Raw genomic sequence first — 20,963 nt, 5'->3', positions numbered from 1 at the left:
GGTGATCTGTTAGAGGCCAGGAGTACTTAACACACACTTCAATACAGAGTCCAAAACTTTTGAAGCAACGCCCTCCTTGTCTCTTTCTATTTACTGGGGGAAGAGGGATGTCCAAGATTCCCGGGGCTGACAAAAATGAAGTATCTGTGCATCCCCAGGACACCGGCTCAAACTCAGCGAGCGTATTTCGCAGCTGAATTGGCAACAGCGAACAAACTGTGTCAACTCCCGCAGATACGGAGCAACATTTGTAATCATTTGGAGTCTTGTTACTGACTGCTGCAACGTTTTTTTAATATTCGCCTTTTCATTTTGCTTCATGCTTTTAATTTAATTTTGCTTAATGCTTTCTACAACAGGGCTTTGCTTCAATCTCTTTGTAAAAACGCAACTTTATAATGCCTTCATATATTATGGAACAGAAATATTATAATTTGACACATACATAAGACACAAATGTACATTCAGACGTCTATGTATTGTTATGATGCGTTATTTATGTCTTCAGACAAATTTGCGCAAATTATAAGCTAATAATCTTTTAAATTAAGTTTGGGCATTTATAGAGAACTGACAAATAAACAGCACCAACAGAATTTGTTATTCAAAGAATTAATTGAATTTAATTCATGATTCACTCAACTAGTTTAGTTGGTCTGTGAGGTAAAAGTCTTTAAAATGCTATAGTTGTTCCTTTGTAGTCGATTGAATGAAGTCATTTGCTTTGCCTGAGCATCCATCGCACAAACCTTTCTTCTTATAAACACCTTTCTGTTCTTTCTGGACCGTATTTCTCTTAAACACCATTGAAATCATTGTGGTCACAGTGTAACCAGAACAACAGTGGCGGTGGATCGGGTCACCATGTTGCACTAAGTCACAGTCTAAAGGCCTCTTCCGTGTCGATCACTTACTGAATATTACGTAACTCATCAGAGCTCAACATGACTTAATTGGTCAGTATCAGATTTGCCATTACAGTTACTAATACTCACATGAGGCTACTTAAATTGCAAATTAAACATACATCCTCATTCCTTCACATTTGCCAATATCTCTACAGTTAAGGTCAATTAGAACTGTGTGACTGCGCGGAACATCCTTTAGATAATAGGCTGTAAATTACAAAGATAGATTCATAGAATGCTAATGATGCCCTGGCCAATGGAAACAAAGACAATTAGTGGCCTGGCATTTTATTAGGGCTACTTGCGCTCCTGTAATTGACAGCTTTAAAATGTGAATTATTCACATTTCACTTGCAGAGGATGTGAACTTTAATTAAAAATGGTATGCAAGAGAAAAGAAGGATTGATTTCAGCTTCACTTCAGGGAAACAAAGATTGAGATGTGCGGTGATTTAACGGAAGTAAAAAGCAGATTGTAGGCAGCAGGCATGCGCACGCACACACACACACACACACACACACACACACACACACACACACACACACACACACACACACACACACACACACACACACACACACACACTTCAAACCAATCTGCATGTATTTCCCACTGTAGCATTGCTGTGACCTTTTCAGATGTCTGACAAATCCCCAGAGCCTTGTCTCAGCCCTATCACCTCCTGCCTTAGTTAACACTAACATCAACCAGCCTTAAAGCCACACACACTCTCACTGTGTCGCCCTGCCATTGATAGTTCCCCTTTAATTCAGCCGAGCCTTTTCTGAATCAAAAGAACCCCCCCCTCCCCACGAAGAGCTGCAAAAAGAGGAACTTGTAGAATCTTTAGTGCAATGTTGAGGTAATATTTAATACAACTGCAAACTGAATTATTCTCGGAGTCAGGCTTTCGAAGGCTGTACATGGGAGAGCTGCCGTTTAATCACATTTGACAACAGCAGCAACTGGCAGCGCTATAAATACCCCGGCTGTTCAAATCCTATTAATCCGAGGTAAGTTATCAACGTGAGGAATCTGTGATCTTAAACAATTCAAACATCTTTTAAACACTCTCTCCTTCCCCATCGGCCTCCGCTTGTTCCTAATCCACACGTCTTTTCTCCTACAACAGCAGCCGATCCGTCACGTAAAGCGCACCAAAGAGACGGAAGTCAAACTCCCGATGAATTGATAACACCCCATTAAACAGCCCCACCCTCTGACAACTCTGTAAGAGCACATTCACTCAGCCAGAAAGCAGCTGCACAGCACGAGAGGACAAAATCAATGTTCATTTGCTGTCAACTTGTCCCTCTCACCACAACTCCAGCGTCGAGGCAGGTTTATAAGTTGAAATTGTTTCAAGAGATTTGCCGTTTCATTTTTAGAGTGGCAGCGAAGAAGAAGAAGGAGGGAAAAACGATGAAGAAACTGTACGACAGGAGACGCGTGTGGCAGACTGCTGCAGAGAGGCCACGGTGTTCCAGAGGCAGTGAGTTGGTAAAAACAAGGTCACGGCTCCAGTCCCCCACCTCCACTGCAATGGTCCTCATTTGCTGTGGGGAGCCCTGAGCCTCCCAAAGACTGAACAACAGCGTAGAGAAGTCGCTGTTCCAAAGCCAAAGATAATATTAGGCTTGTGGCTTTTGAAGCTCGGTCGTATTGAATACTAAAAATAAGAGCGTCAGGCGACCGTCGGCTGACGGAATTCACTTATCAAATTTACTGAAAAGTGTGTAGAAATATATAAATAAAAGTCACTAATTTATCCTAAACAAACAGCAAAATGCACAACACCAAAAGTCAGGAACAAATAATAACAAGTGGTGTGATAAACGTTAGTCAGAAAAGATGGTAAAGAAGCCTTTGATCCCCTATGGAGCAATAGCTATGATGAGCGCGTCCCTGTTTTGTTTTGCTAGTTATGTGCAAGAGCTAATTTTTTACATGTCAAAGTCAAGTCCCAAGTCTTTGAACAGCAAGTCCAATTAAGTCCCAAGTCTTTGAGGAGGAAGTCCAATTAAGTCTCACAGCACTGCTTTTCTGTGGAATTAAAAGTGTGTACTGCATTATCACTCCTTTATGTTTGTGCATACAGTATCAGCATTGATCAGCTGTTACTAGTATGATCGCTTTAAACAGGTTAATACAATGCAATATGAAGACAACGTTCCTTTAAAGTAAATAACTGTATTTAGCTGTTAAAGTGGATATAGACTAACGTTACTCGGGGTATCCAGAAATTATAACCGTGGCCCCTTTTTCAGTATTGTATAATTACACTTGTTACATGACAGTGTAAGCATTCATATTATTCATAATGCATCAAAATGTACTGCATCTCTCCAGATTCTTTAAATTCATACTTTTTCAGAGGGGCAAAGAAGAAGAAGACGACGTTTTGTTCTGTTTCAGTGTGAGTGGCACACAGCTGATCAGGCTAGAAATCAAGTTCTGGTGTAAGACACATGTCTATACAATACTGTAGGACATGTGGCTGTCTTCACTGTACTGCACCTGCATGTCCTGTGTGCATTAGGGCTTAGGCCAATATGAGGGAGGACATACAGCCTATAGACAGACTGAGGCGAGGAAACTGCAAATATGAGAGGTCTGGTCCTGCTCGGTGTTAGGTGGTCGAGTTTATGTCTTTATGTGTTTACACTCTACTCCCATCTGCAGTGTGTGTGTGTGTGTGTGTGTGTGTGTGTGTGTGTGTGTGAGGACGTGGCTAGTGTGAGCACCACAGGGAATTGAGCAAGGAAGCTGGAGGTCAGGGCGTAGAAGATGAATCTGCCCTGTTCAAAGGCTCTCTCTAGAGGGCAGAGAGAGAAATGGAGAATGTGATCGGCATTGTGTGTGTGTGTGTGTGTGTGTGTGTGTGTGTTTGTGTGTGAGTGAGCGAGCCTGAAAAGAGAGATTATGTGTTTATTTGTTTACAATGCCTCCAAGGTACCGAGGTCTCTTAGACCATCACTCCTCTCTTTGTTCAACTTTCTCACTCTCTCTGCGTGACTCAAACTCCTGCCTCACACTGGTCCTCCCTCCATCTCGAGGAAGCGAGATCCAGAAACACACCTGCAATTACCGCTTATCGCCAAAGACAACGAAACGGAGATCTTCAAGACTGATACTTCAACTAAATCTTTGCGAGCGTCGTTAACCGCTAAAGGGGGAGAACGTGTCGTTATTGAAAAGGCCTCCTGCAGAGGCCTCTCGAGACGTCAAACACCGCCCCTCTATATAAAACAGGAGGCACAACATGGCGGCGTGCGGCTCTCTGGTGAGCAGGGAAATCCATTGTACCTCAGTTGAAATGGCGCTGCTGCTGAATGAGTGTGCGCATAATGGGATTTCCAGTCAGACGATCGATACCCGAGCTGCCCTGCAATGAGATCAGTGTCTATGAGTACATCAACACAAGTCAATAATACCGTATGGATTTTAGCCTCATCAAAGTATAATTCTGTTTACCGCAGCCGTCTGTCTCTACACGCTCAATTTATCACCACTCTTCTTCTCACTGCTCTGTTTGTTTCGTGCCATCGTACCAATTTGTTGCCACTAATAACCTGTTTTAGCAGTGATGAGGTTTTTCTGTTGGTTCCTAGCTTCAAATGACTACGTCTAATGATGAGAGTTGAACAATGACAAATGGAAAAAGTGTTGAGTTTCTCTCCGGCTCACACACTCTCTTGCACTCTTACCGCACAGACTATTTTTATTCCCGAAAAAGTAAGTAAATATGTCCCCAAAGTCTTTTTGATTCATGTCATCTGTTCAGCTCATAGGGCAGTGAGGCGAATATAATACCACATCTGTTCTCCACCTTATGCGTCCTCTCTCCATTTGTCTTGTTATATATCTAATTGTGCCCTTCCTCAACTCACTGCTCCTCCTCCTCCTCCTCTTGTAAAGATAGTCTTAATAGTTTCACACTTGAATCTGCTTGTATCTCAGCTACGCTCTCACAAAGATGCTTATATGAGTAGACATTTGGATAAGTCTGGACAACAGCAAACAAACAGGCAAGGGAGAACTTGTTCAGCACCAATCTGAGGTTTCAAAATAGATATATATATATATATATATATATATATATATATATATATATATATATATATTTGTTTTTAACTTCACAAAGTACTTTTCTGCACGTCTTTCCCCTACACACCTCACATCAGCGTGCGGCTCGGTTCACTGAACGTTGCTGTCTAGTTGAGGTATAGATTCACCTCCTAAGGCATGTGAAATTTCAGATCGTCCAAAACAGATATGGAGCTGCTCAGAGATGCATTTGGACACATTAGCGTTAAAATATGAATGCAGAGAGTGTCCAGTCCACAAACAGCAACTGCAGAGATGAACCGTCGACGGACGGTTACGTTTTGAAGAAAGTTCTGGAAGTTGAACAAGAGGACGATATGATGTCGCTGTGAAGTTTGTTCTCCATCTGTTCTTGAAGCTGCTGAAATCAACATTATTCGTATCTTTTTTTAACAATAAATGAAATGTGTAATGTGCTATGGATCACTGAAATGTCAAGCCTACAGAGAACTATCGCTGACATTGCAATTCGGAACATTTTAGCTTTTACCGGCTGATGGTTTTTGGTTTTACGGTTTATGAAATAAAAGAAATGAATTAGCAAATGAATGCTAATGCTAAATATGGCCAAAAAAAAAAGAGAAAAAGAAAAACTAAGCCGTGTGTCTTTTAAATACAGACATCTTTCAACAGCAGCGGGTTGAAGGCGATAAAGACGTGTTTATTCACTGACCACTTCTTTAATGAGGTTCTGGGCTGATGGATGAAGGTGTCACAACCAGGAACTTCAGTTATGAGAAGCACAGTTAAGATCTCAAAATTGCTATTTTAATATATGGTTACCGGCAGCCAATCAAACTGTGACGACCAGGTTCATCTTCCTGCCATAGCGATGATTAACCTCTGAAGATGGAAGAGATGAACATTTTAAACGCAGTGCTATAATAATCCAATAACTGTTTGAGGAACGTTCAGGTGGAATGACCTTCATTTACTGAACAACAGCATCTGATTGAGTCTTCATTCCACCGAACTCATACGTGTCAATAGAAGGTACAATTCAACCGAATGCAATTCAAATGTGTTACTCCCTCTCCATAAAACACTTCAGCTACAATAACTTTGTTCTAGACAGCAGAGCAAACAAACCACAGACTACAATGACTGAATGCCCACATGAACTACTTCACCTTCCCTCCGCAGAAAGAGCAGACTAATTATCTTTGACTCACATCATAATGTACTCACGTCTTCCACAGCAGCGCATCCAGCTCCACATGGCTTAAGAAGGTATGAATGTACTTTCAGCTGAAGAGATCCGGGTATTCTGCAGAGTATGAAGAAGGATCTGGTGGGAGGCTCAATGAGCGGCTGTCTGTGCCGCGTTTAGTCGAGATTGAAATGGGTTCGGGCCCTGAGCTCGCTGCTGCGCTGTCAGACCGCAGCCGTCTGGAGCACTTACCCAGCAAAGATCGACTCTACTCGAATCATCTAAGTGAAATTAACTGGGTTTTGCTTTCAGCATTGTAAGCGGATTGTTTTCCTCTCGATGCTGCTGTTTTAGGCACATCTCCAGTGAAAAACACACTGAATTACATTGGGAGTAACCTCAATAAACATCGTACAACTTCAGACAAGCTACAATCCTACAGTCGACCTTTTGCACCGCTTTATACACCGCTCTAGTATATATATATAAGACATCATGACAGTTAAGTTATTATACAACCTTGTGGGTATCATGATCCCAATAAATTCTTCTCACATGGGTTTGTCAAAGATCATGTTGGTGAGAGACTCATACGAGTTGCTCTATTTACCATTGGAAATATCAGGTCTTAAAGAAAATACTCTTATCCCAGGTTAAGATGTTTCATTTGCAGACTGAAGATGTGTCGTGGGTTTAAAAGCATTTCATCAGGCAGTCAAATCCACGAAACCAAAGTGATTTTGTTGCCTAAACCTAAAACTAAATGTGAAGACAGAAGTTTAAGTTGAAAAAAATTGACGGCGTGTCGCTGAAAGGTGCAAAACTGATGCTAGAGGGGTCCATGGAGCGTCCTAGTTTGAAGCTCAGTGCCGCTGACCAAGGGGCGGTACTTGATGCATTGGTGAGAGAATGTGATGGGAAATCAGCTCAAGGAGAATCATCACTCTGGAGTCAGATCACAACCACAGCTTGGGGTTTCTTTCTTCAAGCAACCCTCTCTGGCCGAGCTTGCTGAAGCTGTGTCAAGTAGAGCGGAGCATGTTGGAACACTTGACTTTCACTTGGCTCAGTTGATTACAATACTACCTTAATTGAGTAGTCAATAGAATGTATTTAACTACTGGATGGCTGCAAACCTTCTTCAGCTGAACAGGGATAAAGCCCATAGACAGTAAAAAAACAACCCAGTACAAGAGACCCGGTACTGGACTGAGCTTACAGGGTCAGATCAGCTGCATCACCAAATCTGACTTTTTCCAAAACTATTTCAGATTCAGAGGCTTTCTTTCCCAAACTGACCCAAACCTCACGCATGTGTTTTTCATGAGCAGGTTAGATTAGTGCAATATTCTGCTTATGGGTCTTCAAAACTAATACCATCCATAGTTTACAGCTGTTCCAGTACAGCACAAGTTCTAACCAGGAGGAACAAGTTCAGGCCATGTAACTACAGTGCTCAGACACCTCAATGTTTACCTGTTGCTTTCAGTATATCTTTTTGGTTTACAAAGCACTGGGTGGTCTGGCTCCACAGTACATCTCAGACATGCTGTCACGCTATAACCCCAGCAGCTCTCACCTGACTCTCAAGGTGTGAACTTCCCCCATGTGCCTGCAGCACTGTGCAAGTCTGGTGAGACGGCATTCAGTATTCATTCACCTGAAGAATGGAACAGTGTGCCTGCTGATCTTAGACGACCAACAAAAACCTTTCTTTTCACTCAAGCATCTTCTTAAAGGAACGTATTTGTACAGTACGCTTCTTTATATGTGTGTGTATTTGTATATGGATGGATGGATGGGTGTCGTCAGTTTGTCATGTCATCCCACGATAACGGCAGTCAGCACCAACAAACAGGGACAAGTCTCCCACCTGATTGCTTTGTACATTGCTCCTCTGATATAAAGGCCGTTGGTGGTTTTACAGCTTAGCCAATCCAAACCCAGAATGACACCAGCTATCAGAACCAGCCCAAATCACAGCTGGAAAGGAGGAAAAAGCCCAAAGTCAACTTCCTCCAGACTATTTCATGTCAATAAAACTTAGTTCTCTCATGTGCTATGCCAAATGTTCAATCTCCCTCCAAACTCTCAACAATGCACACAGATAACCTTGGACCCATCTTCAGCCTGAAGGAGCTTGGTGGGGCAGAATCAATCCCTGCACTGACTGCTTAGCTCATCTGGGAGAGCAGATTGTACGGATATATTCAGTATGCGACTTATTGACCAACATCCGAGTCCTTAATCTGATATCCTTCTTTAATCTCCACACTCAAGAGTCTGCATGTCTGCTTCAGGCCCCACAGAAGCACCATGGTGCCGATTGTTTTGTGTTATAAATCATAACACAAAACAAACTAGGAATACTTTCACAGCGCCAAAGGTTTCCAGACATATTATCTATTGTCTAAACGTCAGTAACTAAACCAGTAGGTCACTTTACATCTATGGACGGGTTTACTCTCGTCATGTCTGCTGCTGTCTTGGGGATTTTGATATATATATATATATATATATATATATATATATATATATATATATATATATATATATATATATATATATATATATATATATATTATAAACAAAAGGTCTGTCAATACGCATGTATAAATCTGCTTGAGAGGGGTTGAAGCATGCAGCACAGCCAGTTTGGTCCTCTCAAAACAAAAGAATAAATGCAACGTTCAACGTTAGCGCGCCGCCTTGAGGGTCCACGAGATGCAAACCTTGTCATCTGACCACGATCACCTCAGCTGCTGTGCAGACTCACCTGTCTCTTCCTTCAAAATGATCATTTCAAAAGATCTGCACTGCAGCTGCAACGGATGAACATTCCTGACAGAGTGCGTTTCTGAGTTGTCTCCGGTAAAAGTTTGTTTTTTATGGTTTCCTGTTGTCTAATCTGTTGACAAACTGCAAGGTAGGAATACGGCGAGGTGTACAGCTTCAATAAGTGTGGCTCAGAAGACCTTAACAACAAACAGCAAAGGCCCTCTGTGCTAGATGAAAGAAGAAACGTAAAGCTTCTAGTTTAGGTTTTCAAAAATGATATTTCATTATCCATGCTTTTTCCCTTCTAAAATGTTTTATTATGGTCTGACTATGAATACAGCGGTTGAGGTTACTAAAGTTTGCTCACATTAAGCTCACAGATCGGTAGAATGAAACGTTTATCCTGCACTAAACCTTCCGCTCAAGTGAAGAGAATAAAGCAGGAGGCGTTTGCATTACTATCATTTACTCACAGCAGTTCTATATGTTGCTACAAAATAAATCTGTGTTTTCTGGAAAGGAAAGATTCCAGATGTTGTACACCGAAGTTATACATGCGAGTAGTCAATGTCAATGCAAAATTGAATGCATTGAAATAAGTTTTCGGCGCAAATATGTTGAGAGAGATTGCAACAGAAACCCAAGACAAAGGTGAGGAGGTGCATGTAGAAGCAAAGTAAGCAAACTGATTTAATGAATTCCCATCGTTGGGAGTGCCAAATCAATATTCAAGCTACATGATAGATTCAGAAGGCAGGTTATTCATTATTAATATTGTCAAGAGATAGCCAATTGGACTTTGACTGGGTTTGAGAGCCGTGCTGACATTTCTCAAGTACAAACTTTGTTCTAAACTATCCCAGAAGCAGCCTGGGGACCGTCACCGGGTCAGCACGGCGAGCTTCCCACTTCCATCAATGGAGGAATAACAGAACAAGTCTGAAAGAGTCTGAAGAGACTGTTCAGACCAGGGGCATGAGCTCAACGAGATCAATAAGAAATGTCACTACATCTAATGTGAGCCACTACTACATGTTTTAAAATGGCTGGAAAAAGTTGGAAAAGCAAGAGAAACGACAGAAAACAGAAAAAAAACATCAGGTACCAATGATGTTCAGGGGTGGTTTTAATCACGAGCTACAGTGCCTCAGACCGGTCGTTGGCCCTGCACAAACCATGACAATCTGTTGATTCCAGTCGGGAAACAACAAATTGCTCCTCCGTTAAAGTTGACAAGAACTCCTCTGTTTGGGGGGAGTTCTTCCTGTTCCGATGGGAGGGTCCTGGGACAGAGGATGTCGCCTGTGTACAGATCGTAAAGCGCTCTGAGGCAAATTTGTGATTTTGGACGATACAAAATAAATTGAACTGAACTCGGCACAGAAATGTAGCTTTCTTAAGCTTCCCTAAGAAATGCAGCCGTTTCTGAGCCTTCTTAACAACAATACCAACGACAACGTTAACATGCCGACGTCGTTAACATTTGCTCTTGTACTTAACCATGTAACCATGCTTAAACAATGTGGTCTGCAGGTATTTTGTCTTAAACTAAAGCATTGGAAAAAATAGATCACTAAAGATATTTCAATCTGTTGGTGACATAAATGTCTTTACCAAAAGCTGTTGAGTCATTTTGTTTCATACTAATAATGTCTGCATCATGGTGCTGCAGGAAGAAAGTCAAGGGGTCAGTTATTTAGCACAATTCATCTCCTGGAAATCTTACATATCTAAACTGTATCATCAGTCACATGGCTACGATGAGTTAAGTGGCAAATGTTGCTGCATAAACCCTATCCTCACTTCTCAAAGTTGACCGTCCAACGCTGGACAATAAGATCAAAGTGAATGTCTTCGTATGAATTCTGCGTTGGAGTGGGTTTTGTCTTTAATCTTCGCCCATCATAACATTCTCAGAAGAACAGCCTTTTTTTTCTTCAGCACTGCGTTCAGAGAGTTGCCGCCCTCCTTTTGTTCTCGCTGTTCAGAAATTTCAAGACCGTACAAGCAATGCTGGGAGAAGGCATTCAAAAAAAAAAAAAAAAAAAAGTCTCTCTTGCTGCTACTTAAATTTCAGAGCGCGGAACGCTTTACCGATCGAGCGCGGAACGCTCTACCGATTGAAATTACTACCAAAATCCCCCGGAGCATCGATCTCAATTTCTGCAGGTTTGGGTAAACAGCACCTTATGCGCCTACAAATCAAGTAATTAACACTGAAAACAGAAGTGAGCCTCAGCGGGATGGAGGTCACGTTTAATACGAGCCCAAAGCCAAGTTTGAAGAGAGGTCTTGTGGAATGAAGGTTAGAAGAAGAGAAGGAGAAATGATCATTTGAACTGTGTCTGTCTGGTCCCAGGGAGGGAAGGAGCTGTCCTCTGAATCACCAATGAGACGGGCAGACATGGCCAGCAGCAGTGTGACATTGACACCATCCTTCTCAACGCTGTATCTCCTGCTCTCCCTTCTCACGCTGACTTTCGCTTTGTAATCTTCTCGGCTCCCTCTTGTTTTCTGCTGGCCCTGTTGTATTCTGTACCTCTCTGATCTGTCTTCTTCTCTCGTCTTACGCTGCTCTGTTATATTGTCCTCAATTAAACAAGGGGAACATGCCGTCGCACTGACAACTCTTTCTCTGTGTACGACTTGCACCCGAGGCACTTTCTCAGCAGATGATCCTTCAGGAATAGGAACACAGAGCTGAAGGTGTGAATATTCAACAGGCAAAAAAAAACAAAAAAACACTGACTGACGGGGAAAAAAAAAAGTGGATTTTAACAAAAGACAAGCAGACACCAGCTTGTTGCAGTCCACTCACCCACAGGCCTGAGGTGATGCTTGCACAGTTTAGTATCTATAGTCCTTACCTCTGTTCCTCTGGAGACTTTCTGACCTTTCAGTGAACTACTGTCAGTTCTTTGCTGGCTTTAAGCTGTATAACACAGTTCATTATCAAGGGAACATGCAAATAACAGTCAGGCTTTTTTAGGCCTCCAAACAAAGACCACGAGAGCCAACGCTATTGTTCCTCTATATACTCAGTATATACTTTGATATTCATGAACCCCATTCGATTCAAAAAGTTGCTTCTTGAGCTCTAATTTCGGGGTTGTTAAAGTCCGACACTGTGGTCCTCCTCTAAGACAAAGACAACCCAGCAAGCCCAGGTATTAATGATGCATCACGATACCTCAGAATCAGCAGCTATCAACACTTTATCTGCAAAGTGAGTGGTTTTCTCTCTCTGCCTGCTAAAGTCGATGGTTAGTTGCTTCTCTGTTTGCAGAAGCGGACACGGCGTCTCTCTGTTTTCATGAAACCCAGCGTGGACAGCCGGAGATCGCAGTCAAGCGCGCCCTGCCGAGTGCATCGGGAGCGTTATTCCGTGGCCATGCTCCCTTGATGCACCTGTGGAGCACTTGGGAATAGAGTGGAATCACAAAGAACAGTCCTGAGACTACTTATGCACGGAGTGAGAAGTTTGAATTGATTCCCAGTTTCTCTTGAGCTGTGTGAACTGTCGTCAATATGTCAGTCTCCAACGCGTCTGTTGATGTGCAGAACATACTGTGTAGAATAATTCATCAAAATAACTTTTGATAGCACATAAGCACGGGGAGGACTTTGAGTCCATGATAGACGGAGCTTTATTCTGCTTAGCTGGCATTAATGCCATACAAGCTGTTTATAACATGTTACCAATCTCATTCATTTCTGCTAATTCATGCATCTATAACAGAATCTCAGGAATCCATTTCATCAAATAGAAATTGACAAAAACAAATGATCAAAAGCATCATGAAGCACCAAACAGAGAGCAGAGTTAGCACACAGACCCACTTCATGGAAGAAGGGAACCGTAGCGAGCGGCAGTGGGAAGGGGCTCTGCTCTGTCTTTGAGCGGCGGCTTCGTCGTTCAAAATGAGCACCGGGTGGTGTTTTTTTAAAGCATCATTCAGGCTGTGGTGTCTGGAGGGCGGCAGGCTGAACTTCTAAGACAAACTTCGTGAGGGTCGAGGAGTGAGGGCCTCTGCTGTGGGTAATGTCACAGAGAGCCCGCTCATAAAACGCACCGTTACTGAATCTCACTCCAGACTCAATTGAAAAGCCGGCAGCCCGCTGAGAAGAAGTGCAGCTGTTTGACGCCATCGGGCACGAAGGGGTTTTTATCTAAATTGCCTCCATGAGCTGTGGGTCACAGCCACTGTTGCTGCTGCTCACCCAGTTGGCGAGCGGGCCTAATCAATAGGCAAATCTACAGTAACTAACTTCCTATTGTTTTTCAGAAAACCAGCATGCAGCTGTCCCCTTTACCTCGGCAGCAGTATCTTCGCCTCGAGTCGTTCTTTTCCTTTTCTTTTTAGGCAGAGCTGGTGATTGTCCTGCCCACACGTCAGTGAGATGATAGTCTGCGTCTGGGCTGTGGATGCACACTCTAAAAGCACCTACTAAAGCCCACGGTTTACCTTTCACTTTGAACAAATGTGCGCACAAATGATGCGGCTGCAGTGAGCGGTGTGAATGAAGATGTGGAGCCCGAGCTAAAAGGAGAACCAAATAGTGATTATTACGTCCAATTCAAAGCGCTGTGTGTTGTCAGGTCCCTGTTCGTCTGAGTGTGATAACACTGTCCCTAGGGTCTTGCTATACACACTTCCCTTTACAACAAGCCTCTAGGGATAAAGTAAGGCGCTAATTATAAAAGAAATGTCTAGTACATCATTAAAAAACATCTGGTACACTATCACCATCATAGTGTGTGTGTGTGTGTGTGAGAGATAGATAAGAGCGCTCCAACATTTTTTCTGGTCTAGATTTCAGGTCTGTGTTGTACTTTAAACACGTTTTGTTTCAGTTCCTTGAACGGAGCTACTTCCTGTGTCTACTTTCTATCAGACTTAAACACACGCGTTTGTAATGATTTACTTTAGTCATTTTAAGTTTGCTATTTTAATGCAGGAGGCTTACTTTGAATCTGTAGTATTAGTTTGCACGGCAGCTGGATTCTCACGTCATCATGCAGAAATCCACCTCGTCAGGCTTCAAGCAATGCGTTTGTGTCCCGACAGCCGGTGTCCGAACCAATCAGCATCCAGCGAGGAGCAGCTGCAGGCGTGGTTTATCTGTGTGTGTGTGTGTGTGTGTGTGTGTGACGGAGAAACAACTGTTCGATCAGTCAAAACAACAATGGCGGCTCTTAAAGAGGTTATTGTCGACGCTGCAGTAGCATCAGCTCTGTCTACTGGAGAGACTTTCTTCTAAAAAGAAGAGCAGAGAAAGGACTTGAGGCTTTTCTAGACGGAAAAGATGCTTTCTCTTCCGAATGGCTTCGGCAAGAGCTTGACTGACGGATTGGTTTAAGTGCCTGCCCTTTTCCAAACAGTTTCTCAGAGGCTTCTGTGTAACAAACCATCCGGCACACCGAGTCATCTTTAGTATGCAATAAGTGGGATTGGGTTCCCGGGCTGTCCAATAGAGACAGAGAGCAACGTGTCAAACTGTAAAACCAGGCCCATCGGTGGGGAAACAATCAGCGCCACACTATGCAACCGAGGGCTGAACCACGAACAGAATGCCTGTAGCTAAAACATCCGATTTTACCGGCGTTCTCTTTTTTTCCCGGTTTGGCAGCTTCTGCGCAGCTTTTCTAACCTTTACGGCACTCGGTCAGTGGTCCAGGAAACAAACCGACCAATTTCATGCGTTGTACATCACATCATGTGATGCAGCTCAGTCAATCAAATATGTGTATTCTGACACGTTTCCTGACTGGAGTGAGATGTAGACACACGGGGCTGAGATGAGGAAAGAGAACGAAAGGCAGGAGAATAATTACGTGAGTCAGAGAAGTTGTTTCACATGACGTTCTCCAAAAAGAAAGAATTTATAAAATAAAAATGGTCAGAGAGACCAGAGAGACCAGAGTCTTTAACCAATAATGAACAGACTCTTATGGGTTAATTCTTCCCACGGACAGTTTAAAACCAGTGTGTCTCATATGTTCAGAGACCGTGACGATTATTAAAAGGAAATGGTTCATAGTTACAAAATCATTTCACCTCAGGTTGATATCAGACCACCTCAAGGTGTCACTCAGAGAGAACCAGGACATTCTGATGTAGCATTTCAAAATAAAAGCTCTTCATTCATGAGCTAACTTCAAATCAAAAATTGTCTCATGCATGAGATTTTGAAGAGCTTTTATTTTGAAATGCTACATCAGAATGTCCTGGTTCTCTCTGAGTGACACCTTGAGGTGGTCTGCTATCAACCTGAGGTGAAATGATTTTGTAACTATGAACCATCTCCTCTTAAGATGCACATTTTTTTTTTCAAGTTTTCAGTTATGTCAGTTATTCTTTAATCCAGCCCTTATTTTACTAGAAATGAGAAGAACATTTATTTATGTATTTCTATGTATTATTTATAATCCATCCAGTTCAATTTGAAAACTGAGAATAATAATTGTTAAAATATAATTGATGTGTACTTTCTTCATTTGAGACGTTACTACTACTAGACTTCTTGAATATATATATATATATATATATATATATAATCTGCCCGAGGAGATTTTCTCAAGAAGCTCAATTTTAATTGAACACCCCTGCTGAATTATATTGTCTTGCTGCATATGCACAGAATCTGTGTTCCCTAAGTTTCTACAATGGAAATGGTGAGTATTATTACAAAAATAGTCATAATGAACACAATAGTGAGAATCGACAAATACTGCAATTTCCCTTTACAGTCTGGTGCTGGGATAATGTCTGATCCCAGTTGGATTCCTCTTTCCCACTGTGTTTGTTAAGCATCTTAGGCTTCATAGGGAAAGGCAAGATGCTATCACTAAATAAACACGCAAACTTAAGCCCTCCTGCTGTGCAATTATCTCCTCATTGCTGTTTGTGTAACACGCAGTAGATGCAATAGCTACCTAGTAAGGCCATGAAGCAGATGCAGATGGCAAACAGGGAGCTGAAGCTCAGGCCCACGTCCTCCCGATAGATGGCCAGCGTTGTCTCGCAGTGGCGTCCTCTGTAGCCCTCCGGGCAGTGGCAGGTGAATTTGGAGGGCGACTGCGCCACACAGGTCCCCCGGTGACAAGGCCGAGTAGCACAGAGGGTGTAGACACAGGACTTCCTCGTCCCGTTCACACGGACCATGTGGCCAGGAGGACATCTGCCAAGAAGAGTAAGACACGATCAGCAGGGAGCGCGAGGAAAGAGGAAAACAAGAGAGTCACAGATAATGTTAGGCTAGAAATGATATGTAAAATGTATCTTCTTTGCAGATGATACCAATTTATTTTGTTGTGACATTATTTTTTGATCCAGTGGAGAAGGAATTAAAATCTCTAAAAAGTGGGTTTGGTTTTAACAAAGTTGGGAATACGTCAACAAACAAACAAAGACAACTCATAACTCATAATGTTAAAACAGGAAGAGTGTCTGACGTTTCTCATAACAAATACATTGTGCTGGAAGTCAATATAAATCGAATAAAAGACAAAACATCCAAGTCATTTGCAATATTGTATAAAATGACACATTTTCTAAGTGAAGCTTCATTATATGACAATAACTTAGTTTGTAAAGAGTGTGAGGAAATGCATATAAAACAAATAGAAACGTAATACGTCTATACTTCAAAAGAGAGCAACACAACATTTAATAAAAAAACTACCATCAACCAACAAACGCTCTCTTTACCAAATGAAAGCCTTTAAAATGTTGACATTCAGTCAACTTTGAAACTCTTATTACCTTAAAGTATCCAAAGGTGGAAACAGAACAGAAACTCTATATGATTTGAGCTAATAAACTAATCGTGCTACTAATATACAAACATAAATACATTTCATGCAGATTAAGATTGCTTAGATGTGCATGGCACCAGATTTGACTAGGTGAGTGTGTAATAATCCCTCAGTAGTTGGATACATCAAAGAAAAACAGCATGCTAATAAAAATGGAGGAACAAGGGGAATAAAACAAATCATATTGAACAGATACAGATTTAGCGGGTGACTTTTTCCCCACACTGAATACTCTCTTTGAGCCGGTGGTCGTCCACCGACGCTCACCTCAGCAGAGAATGAACTGGGGGAGAGGAAACCGCTGACTGCAACACTGGCGGTAACAAGGATGATTTTATGCAGACAGGGCCGCATTTTGTGCCTCACTTCAGAAAGCACCACGATAATTAAAAGCTCATTTGGGTGTAACAGCTCAAACAAACATTTTATGAGCCCATTAATTCACTATCTCTTTCAATGTCTGTGGAGCAGCTCCAGGCTCAACATTTTGATGACATCACAGATGAGTCTTGCCTCTGGTCCAGAGTGATTTGCTCATGCTTATAAATATTGACTCAACTATGAAACGGCGACATTACAGTCAAAATGGAACCGTAATCTATCTCGTAAGTGTTCCTCTACCACCGTGAAGCTGAAGGGTTAACTCACTGCATCATGTGCCAAAGTCTGTCTCTTCTTCATTGTGTTTATATGCAACTAAACTCCAGTGATTTATGTTCACTGGCAATATTTCGGAGGTTCTGGATGTTGGATGGGGGTGTAATTGTCTATCTTTGATGCCATGTCTCCTTTCTTGATTGTTGCGGTGAACAGAAGGTCTGCGGTGTATTACGGCTTTACTGAAAAGAAGAAGGCCACCGAGTGTTTCTTCAACGTGCCTCACATTGTTTTCTGCATAAGCAGCAAATTAAATTGGATTCTCACAATGTCACAAGATCACCGGACAATCACGTGACAATCATGTGATCACATGTCACGCAAAAAATCCATCTTGCTGGGCTTCAAGCAATGTTTTTGTGTCCGGTAAGTCAGAGCACGGACCAATCACCGGCAGATAAGGGCTTATGGGCGACGAAAGGGAGAGGCAACAACAATGCAGGGTGGTAAACAGGTCGGTGTAGATGCTGCAGTAGCATCAGTTCTATAAGAGCCGGAGAGCTTTTTCTCCGCTGAAGGAAGAGCAAAGGACAACGCTAAAAGTCTTTTCTCCAAGGAGAATGTGTTCCGCTCTTCTTCTCCCGACCGGCTTCAGTGAGACATGGTTCGGTGGTTCAGGTTAAAAAGAGGGAACCTTGTTTGCCTCTTTACATACCATCAGCTGCCTCACTTATTTTAGGGCTTAACTGATGGCTTTTAGACAGCACTCCTCTGGCCTGATTTCATTTTTGCCATACGGGCGAATACAAAGTGCAAGATTTCCAAAGTCAGTATCATCTTCCTCTCAAAATCAATTTTCACAATTACAAATTGTTCGTACTGCAGTTTCAAATGCCAGCTATCTTGATAGCACGGGGGGGGGGGGGGGACGACACACAACTTTTAGATATTGTGTTTGAAACACAATATCTAAAAAGATAATTTGCTGTGGGTGGGATTATTAAGCCATGACAAAGGCTCAGCGTTCAGTGTGATTACTGGCTGGAGTCTGTGTAGGTGTTGACAACAGGACGGCCTGTCAGTCAACTAGACAACACTGCTTCTCTCTGCGCTCTCTTTTCAGTGCCCGTCATTAGCCATGACTGGGATCGGTGTTATGAGTGTCTTATTATAACCTAGATGAGCATGCATGCTCACTCACAGTCCTTTCCAACACGTCCTCGTTCCCAATCGACAGAACAGGTCATTAAAACGACATATATGACCCTTCTATTAACGTTGTGACATGTGGCATTGTGGGAGTTTCTGAAGGCGGATCGCTTTCAAATGAGCCCAATCACCTGATAATATGCTCTCGCTAAATATGCTACAGATCAGCTAGGGTCCCTCCAATTAACAATGACGTTTTGCACTGAAAATGATTCTTATTTAAAGTCATATTCAGCGCTAAGCCTTTTAACGTGAGGGTAATCATGATACTGGAGAAAACAAACAACATTTGCATTAAGGACCATTTGCAAAAGTGCCACCCACGGTATCAATGGAAACACCACAACAATCTGTTTCATAACTGTGAATACACGATTTGATTAATGCACACAGCTGAACTGCAAGTGACAAATACCTTTTTCCTAGAGACCCCCAAAGCTTTGCTGTTGATGCTTCCATGCGGTCTCAAGTGTCAATCAAGGGGTCTGGGGGTAGTTTGCACACTAATCAAAAGTATCACAGACAAATCAGTGTTTATGTGCTTATTTGAGCCTCGGGGGGGAAGAATAATCCCCACAATGTGTGTTATTAATGGACCGTGGCCCCCCCCCCCCGAGTAATCAGGTATCAAACACTTGGGCTTGGAGCACTCGCTGCCGACACTTACTACTCTCTAATCACCTTCCAAGGTTCAGGTCAAGTGGAGAAAAAGAGAACAAGGCGAACAAGCCAGCAGGGTGCGGGGGGGCTGTGAGTGTGTACGTGTGTGGCAACGGCACACGGCTTCAAAACCCGAGCGGGAGTGAGCCAGAGGAGAGCCATGCAAACCAAGGAACGGAGGGGCAGGGTGCGAGAATGAGAGCCATTCAAAGGAAATAAAAATAGGTTGGTGGACGGAGGACGTGGGTGAGTGGATCAGAGGAGTGGGGAAAAGAAGACGAAGGTAAAGGCATGATTAAAAGCAAGGCTGCACAGACTGAATGGAGGCTGATGTTTCCTATGGCAGAAAGAAATTGCTGAGATCGGTGCATGTGGCTGAGAGCTCCGTTTGATTCTGGTCTGATTCTGGCTGCAGCTTTTTTCATCACACGACATTTCCCATTTCCCGCTGACAGACAAATAGCCCTCCCGCAGAAAGTCACACAGCAGTCTATTTGAAATGTTGATCAAGCAAAAAATGAAAATCCCATTAGGGTCAGAGGGGGGGGGGGGGGGGGTAATAATTTGATTTCACCTCCGACATTGTCAGGCGTTTAGCTTTGGCGACCGAGCAGTTGGGGCTCATTCGTTGCCTTGTGAAAGGCAGATGTGTGGTTGTTGCTGAACACGCCGGCTCTTGTGGGGATCTCGCCGAGGCCATGTTTAGTCATTAACCACCGCGGCCATGGTGCGGGGGGGGGGGGGGGGGGCAGGGAGGAAAACAACACAGAAGATACTGGCTCAACTTTCGCTGCAGAGTCTAGTGTCAGCCAGCGAGCCACCGTGTTGGCCAATCACGGAGAGGGAAGCTGTTGTTGTTGAGAATTCATTCCAGAGCTGTACAATCCTCCCTCAAAGAGTACAAACTGCTCCCACTGTGTCATTACGTCTCATAAGCCTTCAGACTGGACTTCCTAAAAAACCAGAAGCAACATGCAGCCGGTAACAACTACGCCTCCCTGGTGTACATCCAAGTTTAGAGCTTCTGTTGTGACGTCTGTCAGTGATGCACACAAATTATTTGGTGCATTTGACGTTCGTTTGGACAATTCTGTTGGCCAAACTCATCGGCCGATGTGTGCAGACTAGAGGCCGGTTTAAAACCAGCGTGTGGGGGCGCTGTGGGACTGACCGTGAAGCTGCTCTGCAGTATTTACCTCTGTCAGGCAGGCTGAGGGAGGATCGGCACTGTGCCGCTCAGATCGGCACTGTGCCGATCTGAGCGGCACAGTGCCGATCTGAGCGCACGACCAAGAGGCTAAATGAGCCGCTGATGCTAGGTGACCTTCGACCACAGGAGACCGGAGGCTTTAATCAAATGAGCAGCGAGGGACGATAAAGACGCGCCAACGCAGGCTACGTACGGACATAAGAGTAAGCAACCAAGTCGGTCAGAGCGGCGTGATCAGCGGTAACCGCCATATGGGCTAGCCAGTAATCACGTGCACTAGCCAGTGCTCACGTGCACTACAGGCGAAACACGAGTCAAATTTTAATATGAAGTAGGAAATGCAATGTGTGAGCTTGACACGGACCGCTGTGGTTCATCAACAATGTGTCTTCAAAAAAACAAACCAAAAGGCAGCAGCCAACAGTTTGAAGTTTGGCAGCAAGTATTTGGTCAAGAAGGAGCGTCCACAGTGAACCGTTAGACGAAGAGCAACTTCTCAAACAAGGAAATCACAAACGTTCACT

General features: G+C 43.1%; 1 protein-coding gene across 1 annotated transcript in view; it reads right to left on the bottom strand.

Annotated features, from left to right (window-relative positions):
- Positions 1-20,963, bottom strand: part of si:ch211-186j3.6 (neural-cadherin) — a 276,175-nt gene that overhangs the window by 4,793 nt on the left and 250,419 nt on the right. Inside the window, exon 35 of the mRNA XM_068710718.1 lies at positions 15,882-16,126. Coding sequence (XP_068566819.1) covers positions 15,882-16,126 — 245 coding nt within the window. The remainder of the gene's footprint in view (positions 1-15,881; positions 16,127-20,963) is intronic.

This window comes from Cebidichthys violaceus, unplaced genomic scaffold (genome assembly GCF_023349555.1).
Source record: "Cebidichthys violaceus isolate CVI_PGR_0920_01 unplaced genomic scaffold, fCebVio1.0.p SCAF_16, whole genome shotgun sequence".
NCBI lineage: Eukaryota > Metazoa > Chordata > Actinopteri > Perciformes > Stichaeidae > Cebidichthys > Cebidichthys violaceus.
The sequence above is the reverse complement of the archived record's forward strand: the minus strand, read 5'-3'. Positions and strand labels throughout refer to the sequence as shown.